Raw genomic sequence first — 18,032 nt, 5'->3', positions numbered from 1 at the left:
CAGTGACTGACTACTGTAGCATGAATCTTAAAAGTTCTTATTAATACAATCAAACCTGAAGCCAGTTATTGGGGTGAACACTGGATGATCAGAGAGACAGAACAAGCCACAGCTATCTCACCTTGCCAATTCCTCAGTTGGTCCTGTTTCCTCAGACTGGAAACTTCTGTGTCCTCATCCCAATGGCTCTTAGCTGAACTGCTGCTTGAAATCCTGAACGCTTAACCAGGCAAATGCTTAACCAGGCAAATGCTTAACCAGGCAAATGCTTAACCAGGCAAATGCTTAACCAGGCAAATGCTTCTAGTTTCTGGTCCTCATGCCTTATAAACCTTTCTGCTTTCTACCACCACTCCCTGGGATTAAAGGCTGCTTTCTGGAATTAAAGGCGTGAGTCACCATGCCTGGCTGTTTCCAATACAGCCTTGAACTCACAAAGATCCAGAGGGATTTCTGTCTCTGGAATGCTAGGATTAAAGGTGTGAGTGCCACCGTTTTCTAGCCTCTGTATCTAGTGGCTGTCTGTTCTCTGACCCCAGATAAGTTTATTAAGGTACACAATATTTTGGGGAACACAATACCACCACATTTCCTCTCTTTTTGTCTAAAATTAAAAAAAGGCTTATAACTAATACAAGAAAAACTATCCAATAAGTATATACAATATATACAGCCAAAAATTACATTAATGATGTCTAGTCCATTAACATTTGACAGATTCAGATAAAAACTCCATTATATAGGGCTGGAGAGATGGCTCAGAGGTTAAGAGCACTGACTGCTCTTCCAGAGGTCCTGAGTTCAATTCCCAGCAACCACATGGTGGCTCACAACCATCTGTAATGGGATCTGGTGCCCTCTTCTGGCCTGTAGTCATACATGCTGTATACATAATAAATAAATAAATCTTAAACAAACAAAAAAAAATTGTGGCATGCTTTAAAAAAAAAAACCTCCATTATATATACATTAACAATGTCCAGTGCAGTAACATCTGATAAACTCAGACCAAAAAATTTTCATTACTTATCTTATTTAAAACAAGTAGTTCCTTTTAAAAAGTAGATTCCATAATCTCCCTTTTTATCTTATCATATCTATATTCTCTCTTTTTTCTTTTCATAATACATTCAGTAGTCTGCTTTTTGTCATTTTTATATCTCCCCCTTTTTCTTCAGTGTAGATTCAGTGATCTACCTATTTATCCTATTATTTCTTTATCTTTTTTCTCAGAGTAGATTCAATGATCTATCTCATATCTTATTCTCTCTCTTTTTTTTTTTTTTTTTTTTTTTTTTTTGCTTTCTAGGGGTGAAGATATCTTTAGGGAATCTTGAGAAGAAAATTTTTGAAATTACTTGTCAAGTCCTGTATCATTTGTCCAGTCACTGATAGTAGGAAAGTTCAGGGCTTGTCACAAGTCCTTGCTCGAGTAGTCTGTCAGGCTGGATCATCTCAGCTAACCATCTTGAAATTGTCCTAAACAATTTGTAGTCCAAAGTCAATCTTTCCTTGGTGTTAACCAGCTTAACAGCTTTACCATAGTCCATGTGGATTGTCATTGCAGGATCCTGTCATCTTTTTGAAGATTTCAAAGTTACTGTTAGGCGTGGTCATGGTTCCCTGCAGACTCTTTTTTTTTTTTTTTTTTTTTTTTTTTGTGCCTCCTCTGTGGTTTGGAGTAAGCACAGTCTGATAAATGTCTGTCTCTCGGAACCATGAACGTTCTTCCCTAGAACAGAAAATCTTCACAGCAATTTCTCCCCATCATTTGTCTTGCCAAACTTTTCCAAACTGACCTTTGTCGATGCTTTCTTGTAACACGATGGTCCTGGCAATTCTTCTCTGAACCAGCAGCAGTAAGCCCTTTGTCCCAGGTAGCAGCATCACCGCAGTCACCAACACGATGAGAAGGAGCTGGCAACGTGGAGCAGTAGCCACTGCTTCCATGGTCCCACCACTGTTTGTGGCTCAGTCCCGGCTGAAGCTTCTCCCAAGCCTCCTAGGCCGGCCTCAAACTCGGGATCCTCCTGCCTCTTCCTCCTTCAGTAAATCCTACCGGCGTGCACCCACAACCGGCTGAGTGTAGCTCGGGCCGGAGCTGGGGCCCACAAGTCCAAAGGCAAGAGGCTTTTTCATGAATTCGTAACACGAACGTTGGGCACCAGATGGAGCATGAGTCTTAAAAGTTCTTATTAATAAAATCAAACCTGAAGCTAGTTATTGGGGTGAACACTGGATGATCAGAGAGACAGAACAAGCCACAGCTATCTCACCTTGCCAATTCCTCAGTTGGTCCTGTTTCCTCAGACTGGAAGCTTCTGTGTCCTCATCCCAATGGCTCTCAGCTGAACTGCTGCTTGAAATCCTGAACGCTTAACTAGGCAAATGCTTAACCAGGCAAATGCTTCTAGTTTCTGGTCCTCATGCCTTATAAACCTTTCTGCTTTCTACCACCACTCCCTGGGATTAAAGGCTGCTTTCTGGAATTAAAGGCGTGAGTCACCATGCCTGGCTGTTTCCAATACAGCCTTGAACTCACAAAGATCCAGAGGGATTTCTGTCTCTGGAATGCTAGGATTAAAGGTGTGAGTGCCACCGTTTTCTAGCCTCTGTATCTAGTGGCTGTCTGTTCTCTGACCCCAGATAAGTTTATTAAGGTACACAATATTTTGGGGAACACAATACCACCACAGACTACTTTAAAAACCTCAGCTGCTTCTGGAGCCAGATAAATGCCACTGGATGAAACTGAAGGTGTACATGGACGGTGTGTGGTGTGGTTGGCCCTGTGCGGTGCCATGGGTTCCACTGTAGAGAGAGCATGGGCAAGCTCAGCAGCCTTGTCATAGATACAAGACCTATGATGCTGTGCATATCAACTTCACGTGTGAAGAGTGGGCTTTGCTGGATCCTACCCAGAAGAGTCTCTACAAAGATGTGACGTGGGAGACCTACAGTAACCTTACTACTATAGGCATAAGAGAAGTCATACTGAAGGCAAACCCTATGAATGTAGTCAATGTGGTAAAGCCTTTTCACATCAGAGTCATCTCTACATTCATAAAAGAATCCATACTGGAGAGAAACCCTATGAATGTAATCAGTGTGGAAAAGCCTTTTCACAATGGAGTCAGCTCCACATTCATAAAAGAACCCACACTGGAGCGAATACTCACTACCGTGTGTGTGTGTGTGTGTGTGTGTGTGTGTGTGTGTGTGTGTGTGTTGCTTCCTCTGTCATCCGTAGAACAACCTGCTTCAAAGTCAGGTTTCCCTCAGTAGGTCTCAAATACCCTAAGAGCAAACCCCAAATGCTGACTCTTACTTTCAATTCTCTGAGTCCTCCCACTGCCTGAGGGTGGGCTTTTCTTGTCACAGCTGTGCAGGGTGATGAGCACTTACCTTCTAACTGAAGGAGTCTGGTAAATCCCTATCCCATCCCACCCCGCCCCCACCCCACAAACTCCTCTGCCCACCTGCTGGCCCAGGTGGGACTGGGTTCTCTGGGGGGTTAAAAGCAAGGCCCTGTGGGCCTCTCCTCTTAGTTGTTGGTGGAGCCTTGTCATGGCCACTGCGGACGCTGTGAGTCTACCTACCTACCTGCCTATCCCAGAGCCTTTGACTAGCTGGGGTGAAGAAAGTGGGGACAGGGGTCAGCTAGAACCAGGGCTTACAGATCACAATTTGTTTTTTGTTTTTGTTTAATTTTCCAGGCAGGGTTTCTCCATGCAGCCCTGGCTGTCCTGGAACTCACTCTGTAGACCAGGCTGTCCTGGAACTCACAGAGGTCCGCCTGTCTCTGCCTCCCAAGTGCTGGGATTAAAGGGGTGTGCCACCGCCGCCGCCCCAGCTCTGGCTCAGTCTTATTCTTTTCTCTGGTCAGACAGTCAAAGCTGAGGGTGGAGAGTACTGGAGGAAGGAGGTGGAGGAAGACAACTCACCAGAAGCGGCTGTGGCGGTCCTGCCGGGAGGAGAAGCCAGAGACCTTCCTGGACCCCTTCAGACTCAGAGGAGGAAGGCTGACGGAGAATGCCCACTCGAGGTCCTGAGAGAGCAGCACCCCCTGCAGTACAGGTAGGAAGGCCACAGTGACACAGCCCTGTATGAGGCCAGTGTCTGTGCCCCTTGAGCTGCCTGAGACCCTTGGATCGTGCCTCCTACTCGGTGGACTTTTAAAAAATGTATATATGTATGTATATGAGTGCTCTATCTTCCTGTATGTCTGCTTGACAGAAGAGGGCATCAGATCCCATTATAGATGGTTGTGAGCCACCATGTGGTTGCTGGGACTTGAGCTCAGGACCTCTGGAAGGGCAGCCAGTGCTCTTAACTACTGAGCCGCCTCTCCAGCTCTCGGTGGACTTAAATACCCTCTCACCCAGCCTGCAGGGATAACTGGCTTCCATACTTTGGGGGCTATGTCTCAAATCTCACCCCCTACTTTATAAGCATGTTAACCAGGTGTGCAGAGGTGTCCGTCATGTGGGTCTTGACCCTCCTCTCTCCTCGTTCCCCAGGTGGGCTCTGTGGTTCTTCAGGAATGACCGAAGCCGGGCCTGGCAGGACAACCTGCAGCTAGTCACCAAGTTGAACACTGTGGAGGACTTCTGGGCGTGAGTGTCTGCCCTCAGGGGCTCTGAGCTGTGGGTCAAAGGCATCATAACCTGCCACCTTCTCAGGGGTTTGTCAACATTTGCTGGGAGCTGGGGGTTGGTAGTTTCTGGTCACCCCCCCCACAACCCTCCCTCTCCTGCAAAGCTCCTCAGGCCAGGGAGAGGCAGGGGCGAACCCCACTACTCTGTGCCTTTGTGACCCTGACCGGGTTCCTTCCTCTCTGGAAAGCTGGCTCAGCCACAGTAAGGATTAGGCTGCTGCTTTAGCATTTATGTGCTAGAGAAGAGAGCTGAGAAAGGCCACACAAACCCAAGAAGGAGGCCCAGCTGGAATGCCCTACTGGTGTGGACTTGATCAGGCTTTCTTAGTTGGGTCAGGTTCTCAGAGAAGGGATTCCAGGCAGCAGGGCCCAGGTGGTGTGTGGAGCGGGTGGGGAGGCCCTGGGAGAAAGGAAGCAGGTGGTGGGAAGGTAGGTCTGGTGAGGATTTGGCAAATCAGGGTCAGGTGAACCACAGGCTGCAAAGCCTTGAACTCTGGGTGGGGTCTTTCCAGGACGTACAGCCACATCAAGTTGGCCAGTAAGCTCTCCTCTGGCTGCGACTACGCTATGTTCAAGGTAGGCTCTGCTCAAGGGACTGATTCCAGGGCTTTCCCCTCATGGATGGCTGGGTTGTGGGCAGCTATGGATGCTTGAGTCTGGAGGGAAGAGGGTCTCAAGGATGGAGCCCAGGCTCTTTTGGCCTGCCTTCTAAACTAGCATGAACATCAAAGTTGTGTGTGCCAGGGGTGTGGGGAGCATTCCTTATCATGTCCAGTCTCATCTTGGAGGTACTACCATCAGCATTTAGAGGTTTCTGGGTGTCTTTTGCCCAGTAAGGTTTGGGGACCACACAGCCAAGCCTGAGATGTCTACCCTAGCCCACAGAAATTCTGACCCAGAGGCACCCTGTTCAGTAAAGGTGACAAGCCCACAGATAAGTTTGCAAAAGGTGGCAGCTGTGAGGCTCAGTGCCTTGTGGGGTTTTGGAAGGGGCCCATGTTGGAGGCTGAGTGATTGGAGGCAGCCCCTGCTTGTGCAGAGGGCATGTAGGTAAGAAGCAGGCCTAGTTAAGGCCTGGGTACAGACAAGGCTGTGTGCAGAGGGGGCTTGGTGCCCACTTCCTTTTAAACCAAGGGAGGCCGTTGATCTGCCACTCCTCAGGATGGCATCCAGCCCATGTGGGAGGACAACAGGAACAAGCGGGGTGGCCGCTGGCTGCTCAGTCTTGCCAAACAACAGCGCCACATTGAACTGGACCGTCTGTGGCTGGAGACGGTGAGCGGCGGGAAAGGTGCAGGTGTGGGCCTTCAGGAGGGGGTGGTCTCCAAGCTGGTGGGGTGGACCCTGCATCCAGGCTGGACCACCTACCGTTCCCCTCTGGGCCCAGTTGCTGTGTCTGCTCGGGGAGAGTTTTGAGGAACACAGCAAGGAGGTGTGTGGGGCTGTGGTCAACATCCGCGCCAAGGGAGACAAGATCGCCGTGTGGACCAGCGAGGCGGAGAACCAGGCGGGAGTGATGCACATCGGGTGAGCCTCTCTGCATGGGTTTTGGGGGCTGGGTGGGTGGTGGCCTGGCCTGCAAGGGAGACCTCCGGAACCCTCCGTGCTGGCTCTCCCTTATTCCTTACCCACTTGGATAAAAGGAGTTGGAATGGAGATTCCAAACCACTTTAAGGAAGTTTTCATTTTCACGGGAGGGTTCTGTGGGTGCTGGTCTTATCTGTGAGTAAGACATGTAAAACAGGTGAGACTGTGGCATCTGAATGAAAGAGCTGGGGCTAGATTACATCTGCCATCTTTCCCCTGTCTCCTACTCCAGGCATGTGTACAAGGAGCGTCTGGGCCTCTCTACGAAGACTATCATTGGGTACCAGGCCCACACAGACACTGCTGCTAAGAGCAATTCCTTAGCCAAGAACAAGTTTGTGGTGTGAGGCAGACTTCAGCCACACTCATGGGACACCCTCTTACTGCTGTTTGGTGCACAGGGAAGACTAAACTGTGGGTCCTGGGCCCACAGCTTGGCTCTTTACCTGTCCTGGAACACACATAAGCACCCTCACCCCTTAGATAAGGTCTCACTATGTTGCCCAGGTTAACTTCGTATTTTTTGCCTTAAGACATCCTCCTGCTCCAGACTAAATAACTGGGATTACAGGAGCTCACCATTGTGTCTGGATTCATAATAAATTCTTCAACATTTGTTGGGCCCAGTCCTTGTGGCAGCTGGCCAATACTTATAAACCACACTCGATCCCTAGCTCTGTGTATGGCCATTTGGCAAAGACAGGGTGAAGCCAAGTCCTGGCTCAACCCCGCCAAATGAGGACAGGAGAATTCCGTGGCCAACACTTCCCTGTGCCTGCCTGGGAAGAGGACTGGGTGGCCCGAGGCAGGCTCTTCTGTCTTGGGAGATGTTAAGAGTAGTTCAGTCCTTTGTAAGCACAAACTTATGGGTTTGTAGTTTGGGTGCCCATCCTAAACCCTGTCCCTTCCCTAGACCAGCTGTGACTTGGTCCTAGAATCGACTGCCCTCCCTACCCACTATACCCCAAGTACTGGAGTAAGTTAGAGGGGAAACATTGAGATTTGTAAAGACAGGTGAGCTCTGGGGACCGAGAAAGCCTGCACAGTCCTATCCAGACAGGATGAGAGTCCAGTGGGTTCTGTGTCTCCTGCCTTAGGGCGGGCTGAAGTACATCAGTGGATACACCATAGCACCATGAAGAAATTACTGATGGTTGTACCTCACCATGATTTTGTTAGAAGGGGGTCTACTTGAGGCTAATGACACTTAGGCCCTTTTTGTATCTGTTCTAAAATACTTTGGAATAAACGTGGAGTCTAAATATTTAAGATCTAGGCTTCCCTAAACCTGGATCTGTCCTGTCCTGCTTCAAAAGGACTCCAGTGAGTCCCAGGTACCAAGGAAACCGGGGAAAGCCCTACTTGCTATGGGAAGGGGCTATGATAGAAATAGGCAAAATGGAACAGGTATGGCATTCCAGCCCCAGGTCTTGATGTGATTATATTCAACTCCACAGTTTTAGATGTTTGGCAATTTCCATTGGTCCCACCATCCCCAACCGCTCATCCCTGGGGATGGACTCCACTGTTCTGAGCCTTAGACTGGAGGTCCAGGGTCTTCACACTTGGCTCACCAGCGCTGATGGCTGGCTCATCTGGAGCCTCTGGAGGAATGGGGGCGCTTGCTGCAATGGCAGGTCGGAGGGAGGTGAAGAGTGAGGGCTCCTCAGAGGTGGGGTTGGTCTGGCTGAAGGTGTAGCCAGAGCTTGGCCCAGAAACGGTCTTGGGGAGGAGTGAGGGGGGCGGGGAGGGGGCGAAGTCTGGGGCGTGGCTCCAAGGAGGAGGAGCGTGGCTCAGAACTGAGGCTGACTAGGGTGGAGCTCCAGAAGGACCGAGGTCGATTGGGGGCGGAGTCTGGGCGGATCAGAGGCGGGACCCGGTTGAGAGGCGGGGCTCAGGGAGAGCAGCCGCTGGCTAGGGGCAGTCTTGGGCGGGGCATGGGCGGGGTTTCGGGAGGACAGTGGCTAGGCCTGGACAGAGCCTGGGAGCTTAAGCCCGGCTGTGGGGGCGGAGTCGTGGGCATGGGCGGGGCTCCGGGAGGACAGACCCTGGCTGGGACGGGGGCGTGGGCGGACTCCGTGGGCGGGCCCGGAACGCGGTGGGGAGGCGGGGTCGGGTGAGGGCTCCGCACTCCGGGTGTGGCGGTCCGAGCGCCGGGGGCGGCGCCACGGCGGGCGGGGCGGCCGGCGCGCTGTGTGGCCTTGGCCATGAAGCCGCAGCCGCCGGGCTAGGCCCGGGGCGGCTCCAGGCCTGGGCGGCCCGCAGAGGGCTGGGCCGGTCCCCAGCTCCGGTTCCCGGGGCGGCGGGTGGCCACTCACCATGCCAGGCAAGCACCAGCATTTCCAGGACCCCGAAGTCGGCTGCTGCGGGAAATATTTCCTGTTTGGCTTCAACATTGTCTTCTGGGTGAGCGCGGGGTCCGCTTCGTGCCCTGCGCTGGGGAGGGGGGCGAGACAGCCTCTGTTTCTGGGCGGGGGGAGTCCCTCCCCAGGAACTTGCGACCAGGGACTGTTTCTGACTCCTTCCACCCCATTCCCAGTCCTTAAGAACTACTCTGAGGGAGCTACTGGGATTACTGGGGGGGCGGGACCCAGTCCCAGCAGGGTAGGTTTGGGAGTCTTGCGTTGCAGCCCCAAGTTTGGGCGAAAAAGGGGGCGGCGTTTGTCGGAAGACTGCAGGGGCGCGGTAGTTGCGGGATGAGCCCCGCCCCACCTCCTGGCCACGCCAGCTCCCGGCATGGTGCGTGAGGATCCTGCAGTTGGGTCCTAGCCCTAGTCTACCCCAAGGAAGAGAAGCTTGTGAGCCAGGAGGGCAGGAAGTGACAAAAGCCTAGGCCTCTGTGGCCCAGGGAGAAAGAGCTCGGGTTGAGAGCAGGGAGCTGTCCCTCGGGAACAGAATTCAGCATTCCATAGCTGACAGAAGAGAGGCTTCCCTCCCAGGGTGGCGTCTGTGTCCTGGCCCTGCCAAGTCATCTTTCTTTTCTTCCTCCCCCATCCTATCGCCAAAGCGGGCTCCACATGCTCCCTTTCATGCCAGGCCTTTCCAACTTGTTCTCAGCAGGATTCAAGGACTCTGTTCTCCACCCACGTGCTGCCGGGGTTGCCTTGTGGTGGGTGCCCTTGGATCTCAGCAGCCTTCTGCTTTGGAGGGTATGGGCAGCTGCAGGGAGCACTGCCCTGGAAGTGTAGCAGGCCTTGTCCGGAGGCTTTTGGGCCAGCTACCTTTACTCTCTGGGCCTCAGCTTTCCAGCCTAGGAGTGGGGGCTATTGGAGTTTGTCCTTCCTGGTTGTTGGATTAAATAATGGTTTTTGTTGTGGAGACAGGGCTACTCTGTAGCCACTCCTGGCTTGGAAGTTGCTGTCTGAGCGTCCTGAGTGCTGGGATTACAGGTGTGAGCCACCACACCGAGTTTCCTATTAAAGGAGTTCTAATGAGGCACATTCTCCCAACTACCTTATTATTATCTATAGTTTACAGATAGGGGACTGAATGAATAGACACCAAGAGATTAAGTCATTTGCTGAGAGTGACAGATGCTTATCAGTGGCTGGAGGTAAGGCAGAGGAGCAAGCTGACGTAACTCAGTGTGTGTTGGGGGTTGGGGGAGGCAGATCTATCTGATAGTCCTGGCTTTGTTCCAGGGTCTGGGCAGGGGTGTGAAGGTGGGCAGAACATTGAGGTCCTGAGTTTGGGCAGCATGGAGCAGTCAGGGCTTCAGAGCAGAACTAGGTCAGCTCTAGCTGGCTGCAGGTATATGGAAGGGTGACAGAGGATCTGGAAGTGGGGAGGGGTCTGGGACCTTGAACTCCTGATGTTCCACCCCCAAGTGTGGGGATTATAGGTCTGTACCACTCTTCCTGGCTCTACCCATGCCATCTGGACAGCCTGTGTTCCCTAAATCACCTCAATCTTGCTCATTATCCTGCCTCAGTTCCTTGCGTGGAGAGCCATGATTGTCAAGGCCAACCACCCTCTCATCCCTGACCCCGGGCAGCTCCCTAGACATGCAGTCTTTGAGGGACACACCATTGGAGTAGAGAGACACTATCCACTTTTTACCTCCACCTACCCTTTCCTTCCCTGGTCCTGGGTTCTCCCTGGAAATGCCTTCCCTGTGCTGGGGATGGGGGCGTGCAACCAAACATCACTTCTCCAGCCCCATCCCATCTGATCTATCTCATCTTTGGACAAGAGACCAGCTAATGTTTTATTTTTCCCAAACCTCTCCTTGTTCAACCCAACCCCATCCCCCCTCTTCCTCCTCCTCCTCCTCCTCCTCCTCCTCCTCCTCCTCCTCCTCTTCCTCCTCTTCCTCCTCCTCCTTTTCTCGCTTTCCCAGCCTCCTGCTCGGACCCCTCTGCCCCGTCTTTGCCCTTCATCCTGGGTTCCAGCCTTAACCTCCTTCCTTTCCACAGTCATTTTCAGCTTGTTAGGACACTGGCATCTCCCTGGCTCCAGACCCTCACATCTCTCCTGTTTCAGACACCTCAGTGTCCCAGGCACACCAGAGAACAGGCCAGACCTACTCTTGGCCCCATATTGCTTATCCATACGTAGAGGAAATACTGAGCAAATGAACAGATATCCAGATGGCTGGAGAGGGTGGTGGGCTTCAGCTGGGGTTTGAGTGGCAAGGAGGCATGAGAGGGAAAGAAGAGTTCTGGGTAGAGCACCCAGAAAAGGCTAAGATCCCATGGTCATCTTCAGCTACATCATGAATTAGAGGCTAGCCAGCCTTGGCTACACTGAGACCCTGTCTTAAACCAAACCAAACCAAACCAAAACAAAGGCAGAAGTATACCTGAGGCCAGATGCTTTCTGAGTCTGGGGGGTCTTTCAGCAGGATTCTGCTCTATATGGAGAGTCCTTGGAGAGTCCAGGAAGGGGCTGATGTCCAGTCTGAGGCATGAGGTGGCTTCAGTTCCTCTAGCTAGCCTAGGGGAAAGACTCCTGAAAGGTATCCTAGGTCGGTGCTCCACCAGGTCCCATTCACAGCCTGGGCCCTTTCCCCCAGCTTCCTAACGGTCTTCAGGGAAGGGGTGTGAGGAAGAGTCTGTGTGCCGGTGTCCAGCTCGGAACTCTTGCCGCTTTGCAGGTGCTGGGAGCCCTGTTCCTGGCCATCGGCTTCTGGGCTTGGGGCGAGAAGGTAAGAGAGTGTTGCCCAGGGGTGAGGTGGGAGCACAGTCACTCCCTCATGCTGTCCACTCCCCTGTTGCAGGGTGTTCTCTCCAACATCTCGGCGCTGACAGATCTAGGAGGTCTAGACCCTGTGTGGCTGTTTGTGGTGGTTGGGGCTGTCATGTCGGTGCTGGGCTTCGCTGGCTGCATTGGTGCCCTCCGGGAAAACACCTTCCTGCTGAAGTTTGTAAGTGTCTCTCTACCCCAGATACACTGGAGACCCCTGACCTCTTTCCAGTCAGTTCTTGCCTAGGTCTGGTGACCAGACAGGGAACAGGTAAAACCACGCTGTCTTTTGTCAACACAAGACAGCATTAAAGAGCAGGGAGCGAGCTCAGTGGTAGAGCACTTGCCTAGCACACACGGGGCTATGGGTTCCATACTGCAGGGCTGGGAGGGGGCAGCACTCAAGTAATAGTGGGTAGACACTGGAGACTGCGGCTCCCTTGGGTCTTGGCAGAGGTAGTGGGAAGCTCTTGCCTGTGGAGCCCCCAGAGCTATGCCTCTCCATTGCCTACCATCTACCATCTGTATGCCTCCAACCCAGTTCTCTGTGTTCCTCGGCCTCATCTTCTTCCTGGAGCTGGCGACAGGGATCCTGGCCTTTGTCTTCAAGGACTGGATTCGAGACCAACTCAATCTCTTCATCAACAGTAATGTCAAAGCCTACCGGGATGATATTGACCTTCAGAACCTTATCGACTTTGCTCAGGAATATGTGAGTGTGATATCCATCGTGGGCCCCATGCAAGCAATCCCCAATGGCACTCGAGAGAAACAGCAAATTTTCTGTGTGCATGCATCACTTCCTCACTCACCCAGGCCAGCAAATGCCAGGGAAGGCACTTAGGAGAGCCCTGTGCCAGGAGAAGCCAGCTCCTGCTTATACCCCAGGCTTCCTTGTGCATAGGGACCCAGGTGTGTGAAGCTGTGGCCAGAGGAGAAAATGGCATGTACAAAGCACATTTCTCTTTCTCCTCAGTCTGGGCCCAGAGTATCTGCAGGGCCTATGTTGCTGATGCCCCAGTACTGTGCCTCAAATTTTGTACAATAGTACAGCTTCCAGCTCAGCCACTTAGGTTTGGTGACAGGCACTCTTTGAGAAATGCATCGCTGGATGATTTTGTCCTTGTGCAGACCATCAGAACAAAATGTAGCAACATAGTTGCTTAGCTTCTTTTTTCAATTTTATTTATTTTGTGTGTATGGGTGTTTTGCCTGCACACAATATGTGTGTCTGGTACCTGAAGAGGCCAGGAGAGGGCATTGGATCCTTGGATCTGGAGTTACAGATAGTTGTGAGCCACCATATTGGTGCTGGGAATTGAACCTGGGTCCTCAAAAAAAGCAGCCAGTGTTCTTAACCAGTGATCTGCCTCTCCAGCTGGAGCATAGTTGCTTATTTTCATCAAGTATTGTGCACTGTCTATAATTAAAAGCTCTGCACTTACAGCCATGAAGCCATTCCCACCTGTACATTCCAATCCTGACAATTCCTTAGGGCCACACCCTGCCACACCCAGTCACCTTATCAAGATTTGACGCTGGGACTCTGCAGTGCTTTGGAGATGCCCAGGGCAGAAGCAGTCATGTAGCCTGAAGTTCCCTGTGCTTTCTTTCTCTCTTCAGTATGGAACTGGGACAGGCCCTGAGCCAGGTGCGGGGAGATTCAGTGTTTTTAAAATGTGCAGGCTGTTCTCTTCGTGATGGCAGTGTCGTGGGGGACGGTGATGCACATACAAAACGGGGATACGGGGGGCGGGGAGACAGGGTAAGCGGGGAGAAGAGAGCACACCGTGGCAAGGGCTGAAATGGAGAACTAGTGAGGGGGAGCCCCTGAACGGTGACCTTGACACCTCCCTGAGGAGGGGAAGGAATCAGTGGGCGGTGTGAAGAACAGGACTGTTCCCCAGCAGGGACAGCAGGTCTTAGCAGGTAATGGGCAGACGCTGGCTCAGTGGTGTCTGAGACCTGCACACAGCGCATGGCCAGGCGTCCTGCCCCTGGCTCTGTCACAGGGCCTGTGTCTGACACCGGAGCCATCGCATGCTCATCCTGGAGCTTCCCCAGCCCTCACAGCCATCTTTTCCGGGGCTGGGATAGTCCGACCAGGGCTCTGCACTGTCACACGTTATGCCCCTTGCACTGTGAACTTGGGCTTGCCATGGCAACATCTGGGAAGGTTAGCAAGGTTATTCTGGGAGGGGCGCTGTGACTTCAGCATGATGCCAGCAGGCATTTGCAGAGTGGATTGGGATGGGAAAGCTGGCCGGGCTCCTCTCCTGTCCCTGCAGTGAAGGTGTTGCAAAATCTGGGCAAGTGTGCAGACACCGTGCAGATATGAGGATCTGCATTGCCTCTGTCCCCTCAGGGTTCGGTCTTGCTCCTGCCCCTCAGTCCACGAGGAGGCCACAGCCTTCAAGCAGTGTCTCCCCTCTCAGTCACCTACCCACTCGGATTCCTGGGGGCTCAGGCCTGTCTGCTGGGAGGGACTGGAGTTGCCCCTTCCAGCCAGCCCGCGCTCTCCTTTGGGTTTGCCCAAACAGGGAGGGTGAGGCTCTAGGTTTAGGCCTGGTTGCCAGCTGTGTACCCCTAAACCGCAGGCTCTTCTCTCCCCCAGTGGTCTTGCTGTGGTGCCCGAGGGCCCAATGACTGGAACCTCAATATCTACTTCAACTGCACTGACTTGAACCCAAGCCGCGAGCGCTGTGGGGTGCCCTTTTCCTGCTGTGTTAGGGACCCTGCGGTAAGTGGGGCCCTGGGAGGAGGCAGGATCCCTAAGCAGTAGGAGGTGCATGTCAGTGTGCTCTGGTGTCCATGAGAGAGCTAAGAAGTCTGGAGTGTTGCTGCAGATGAGTGGGTATGGCAAAACCCAAGCTTCCATTTGCTTTTCTGTGAAAGGAGCATTTTAGTTCAGGATCCAGCGAGACCATGGGTGTTCCCTTAGCATATTGCTAATGGTCTGTCTCCCCTCAGGAAGATGTCCTCAACACCCAGTGTGGCTATGACATCCGACTCAAACTGGTAAGAGGGGCGGGGACAGGGTTGAGGGTACCTTGGATACAGGGGTGGCATGAGGGCCTCTCATAAGCTCCTTTGGTAGGTCTCAGGGCTTCTGTGGGGTGGAACTGGCCCCGGTGGGTCTGAGGTCTTAGATTGTTCATCCCATCTCTGTGCACCTGCTGTGGTTGACATTGCTCAGTTAGCGCTAATGGATTGTCTTGGTGATCCAGTGCTAATGGATTGTTTCTGAACTCAAGGAAAGGAGAGGAAACAGTAAACGTGTAGACACATTAATATGAACAGTTATGAGAACTTGGGAGGTTGATAAGCCAGGGTCTGTGTGCTCAGGGAAAGCCTCTTCAGAGCAGAGAGTCTGGCTAAGACCCTAGGAGAAGGAGCCGTCTGTGCAAAGGCCCTGTGGCAGAATTCCAGGGAACAGACATTGTTGGGGAGGACACTGGAGTGGGGATGGGCTTGGGAAGAGGGAAGAGGTATAGATCTGAGCTGAGGCCCACAGCAGCAGGAAGGCTGAGTCTTGGTCCTGTGTGTCCTCAGGAGCTTGAACAGCAGGGCTCCATCTACACCAAAGGCTGTGTGGGCCAGTTTGAGAAATGGCTGCAGGACAACCTGATTGTGGTGGCCGGGGTCTTGGTGGGCATTGCCCTCCTCCAGGTACAGCCTTGGCTTGCTTGCCCTCCCCTGCCCAGAGCCTTCTGCTCTTCCTTACCCACTCTCTGTCTTCCAGATATTCGGCATCTGCTTGGCCCAGAACCTCGTGAGTGACATCAAGGCAGTGAAGGCCAACTGGTGAGGCTGCCAGGGGTGATGGCCACACATCTGGCCTGATGGGCCTCTGGTGGGGGCCTCTTAGGACGCTCTGCTTCGCTCACAATGGCGAGGTCCATGGGGCATCTGCCATGACCCGAGCCCCGAGGCTTTGTGATAGGGCGTGCGTTGCCCACTGGGGAGCCACAGGACTGTTTGCCACAGAGCTCTGTGTGTGGGGTGTGTGTATGTGTGCGTGCATACTCGTAAGTGCTCCCGGAGTCGCCATCCTGCTGCTGTGAGGTAATGGCCCTTCCAGGGCTCTACAGGAAGATGTAGTAGGGAATGCACCTCTGTCCCCTGGTCTACCGTGGGGTGTATCTGTGTGTGGTTGTGGGGTGGGCTTATGAGCTTGCTGTTTCCCCTCCCCTTAGTCGATGTGACCTTGAGCCTGCCCGGAAGTCTGCCTTGGTCTCAGTGTCACAGCCTCTGAAATGAGTCCAAGAATTTTCTCTCTCCCTTGCCTCTCAGGATCAGTCATGGTGATGGCTACAAGCTACTCAATAAACAGCACTTTGAAAACAGTGGCTTATACTCACCGTCTTCGAAGGTTCTGTTGGCAGCATGGCCTCAGAGCTCTCCAGTGAGGGCCCCGGCCTGCACCCAACCGCCTAACAAGGTCTCACAGGTCTGGGTGACTTACGCACCTGAGGTAGCCTTTTAAGTGGGTGTTTTGCCTTAAAGCCCACATCTCCTGCTTCTCCTGAAGAATGACTGTGTGGCCACACCAGCTTCTCGGTGTCAGCGTCATCTACAGCAGGACATAGAGACACCTCAGCTGGCCTGTTCTGTGTACCTGACCCCCAGCATCTGGGAGTTGACCTTTCCAACCCCTGTGGATTACTCCTGGAAAACACCTCAGGGCTTCTGTGTTTCAGCCTCAAGAAAGGCAAAAGGATCTGAAGAGTGGGGTACTGGAGTTCACCCCTGAGAGGGTGTAGCCTGCTGGATCCTAGTTGTGCTGGGCACTGAGGTGGCTGAGTGGTGGGGGGAGGGCAAGAAGGTCGTGCAGAGGGAGTGCCCGGAAGCCCACGGCTTGGCGTCTATGAGGGTGAAGTGAGTCTATTTTGGGGTCCACCAGCTGTTGGTTTAAAAACCTCCATGACCTGCAGTGGTGCCTTGAGGCCACCAGAGGGCACATCAACACCACAGTCTCTGCATCTGGCTTTCCTCACACCCTCACCATGTACCTACCCTGCTTACACTGAGTGGCTTGCGAACTTCTAAAGAAGAAAACCAGCTCAGGCTTAGGGCGATCTGGCTGCCCAAAGGGCTGGTATGTGTGAAATGACCCTTCTCTCCCCTTTCCCTGTGCTGGTTCAAAGGTCGCAGCTCTGGTGCCCTCTGTTCCCTCGGTGAGTTACAGTGAATGTAACAGAGTAGTGGGACCTGATCTGCCTTGGTCTTGATTAGCACTGGAGACCAGACAGGGAGACGGAGGTTCTGTGATGATGAGATATCTATGTGCAATCTGGATGATGATAATGACCTGCTTGGGAGTACAGGGGAATACAGTGGGCACTGTGTCGAGACAGGTCCTCACCCTCAGGTGCTGACTGCTGTTCAGTTGTAGCAAATTGCTGTGGTGTGGGAATGTAGGGCTGACAGCAGAAATCTCAGAGAAGCTGGGAATCTGCGGCTCTTTAAGATAGCCAGATTTTAACTCAAACCTGCAGGCGTCACTGAGAGCCTGGAGCCCAGCCTCAGCTCCTGTGTCAGCGTCACGCACAGTGGCCCTGACTACTAAGCCCTGTGAGGGTGCTGGGAGCTGCAGCCACGGAGGCTGACCAGGCAGTGTGCCCCTGGTTGCCTTGTCCCCTGGCATGGGCTGCACAGAGCTCTTGATGGCACTGGCTACAGTGGTGTGTACATGGCAATAAATACAGCTCAAAAAGCATTGTTTTTCTCATTTCAGATGGTTTCATTTCTCCCTCAAAGCTCGCAACGCCCTTGTGAATTGCAGTTTCTTTTTCTGATGAGGAAACAGAGGGGAGGGGGGCTGCCTAGAGCCTACAAGGCACCAGATCCTACCGCCCCCTAGTGCCGAAGTTTGGCATTGCATGTGTCTTCTTGATGGGTCTGGTGAGACTTGTACACTGAACTAGCAACCAGTGAAGGGTGTAAAGTTATCTTTATCCCCAAAGGCGAGATCTGAATCTACTTAGGTACTAGTGGCACAGGAGGGGGAGAGGCAAAGTCCCTACCCCGTGCTGCCTCCTCATGGGGGAGACAGACGGTGAGGAGGCAGCATTTTTGTTGGTAATGTGTGCTATGAAGATGAGTGACAGCTGGGGAGCCTGGGTGGAGGGTTGGGAAGGATGCCATCTCTGGGGAACAGTGATCTCGGTTTTGGCGACAGCTTCTATAAGGCCGTGGTGGGCTTGGTGTGAGGGGGCTGGGATGGTAGGAGGTGGGACTGGGTGAAGAGCAGGAGCACAGGCACAGGAAATGAAGGTGCCAGGGTATCTAGAACCAAATTGACGAGATGGTATACAAGTGGGGACCTGGGCCAGACCCAGAGTTCTCCAGAGCTCATCCTGTTACAAGATCTCCAGTTCTCCATCCACTCATCTGGCTATCCATCCTTCCATGCACCCTCCACTGCTTATCCTAAACACACCATCACCCACACAGGAGGCCCTAGCCAGAGACTGGGGCTTCTGCGGCAGAGGCAGGCAGGGAGCAGTCGCTGGCGGTGTGAGGATGTGCTGAGAAGCATGTGATTGTCACTGAGTCAACTTCTTGCTCTGACAAGATGCCTCAGAAAAATCAAAGGAAGAAC

General features: G+C 52.8%; 2 protein-coding genes across 4 annotated transcripts; both read left to right on the top strand.

Annotated features, from left to right (window-relative positions):
- The first annotated feature begins 3,567 nt into the window (after positions 1-3,567).
- On the top strand, positions 3,568-6,591 carry Eif4e1b (eukaryotic translation initiation factor 4E family member 1B). The gene is made up of 7 exons (XM_059262429.1): positions 3,568-3,585; positions 3,887-4,077; positions 4,521-4,616; positions 5,170-5,233; positions 5,819-5,932; positions 6,045-6,184; positions 6,477-6,591. Exons 1-7 carry the CDS (start codon positions 3,568-3,570, stop codon positions 6,589-6,591), a joined length of 738 nt encoding a protein of 245 aa, XP_059118412.1.
- A 1,859-nt stretch (positions 6,592-8,450) lies between these two features.
- Tspan17 (tetraspanin 17) lies at positions 8,451-17,133 on the top strand. Of its 3 annotated transcripts, none has more exons than XM_059262893.1 (9): positions 8,451-8,650; positions 11,340-11,390; positions 11,463-11,609; positions 12,006-12,140; positions 14,043-14,168; positions 14,399-14,446; positions 14,981-15,097; positions 15,171-15,232; positions 15,722-17,133. In XM_059262893.1, the coding sequence occupies exons 1-9, from the start codon at positions 8,564-8,566 to the stop codon at positions 15,912-15,914; spliced, it is 966 nt and encodes a 321-aa protein (XP_059118876.1). In that variant the 5' UTR covers positions 8,451-8,563; the 3' UTR covers positions 15,915-17,133. The 3 variants fall into 3 exon arrangements, with proteins under 3 accessions (XP_059118876.1, XP_059118875.1, XP_059118877.1); XM_059262892.1 differs by having other exon boundaries at positions 11,970-12,140; XM_059262894.1 differs by lacking the exon at positions 14,981-15,097 and having other exon boundaries at positions 11,970-12,140.
- The last annotated feature ends 899 nt before the right edge of the window (positions 17,134-18,032 follow it).

The sequence above is a fragment of the Peromyscus eremicus genome, chromosome 5 (genome assembly GCF_949786415.1).
Source record: "Peromyscus eremicus chromosome 5, PerEre_H2_v1, whole genome shotgun sequence".
NCBI lineage: Eukaryota > Metazoa > Chordata > Mammalia > Rodentia > Cricetidae > Peromyscus > Peromyscus eremicus.
Note: the sequence above shows the minus strand (reverse complement) of the source record. Positions and strands in the feature narration are given on the sequence as shown.

Excerpts from the sequence above, each read along its gene's own strand:
- Tspan17 (XM_059262892.1), top strand. The coding sequence starts at position 8,564 with ATGCCAGGCAAGCACCAGCATTTCCAGGACCCCGAAGTCGGCTGCTGC. Across the intron at positions 14,447-14,980 it reads ATGACATCCGACTCAAACTG|GAGCTTGAACAGCAGGGCTC; the intron begins GTAAGAGGGGCG and ends GTGTGTCCTCAG. Across the intron at positions 15,098-15,170 it reads TGGGCATTGCCCTCCTCCAG|ATATTCGGCATCTGCTTGGC; the intron begins GTACAGCCTTGG and ends TCTGTCTTCCAG.
- Eif4e1b (XM_059262429.1), top strand. Across the intron at positions 5,933-6,044 it reads ACCGTCTGTGGCTGGAGACG|TTGCTGTGTCTGCTCGGGGA; the intron begins GTGAGCGGCGGG and ends CTCTGGGCCCAG. Across the intron at positions 6,185-6,476 it reads GCGGGAGTGATGCACATCGG|GCATGTGTACAAGGAGCGTC; the intron begins GTGAGCCTCTCT and ends CTCCTACTCCAG.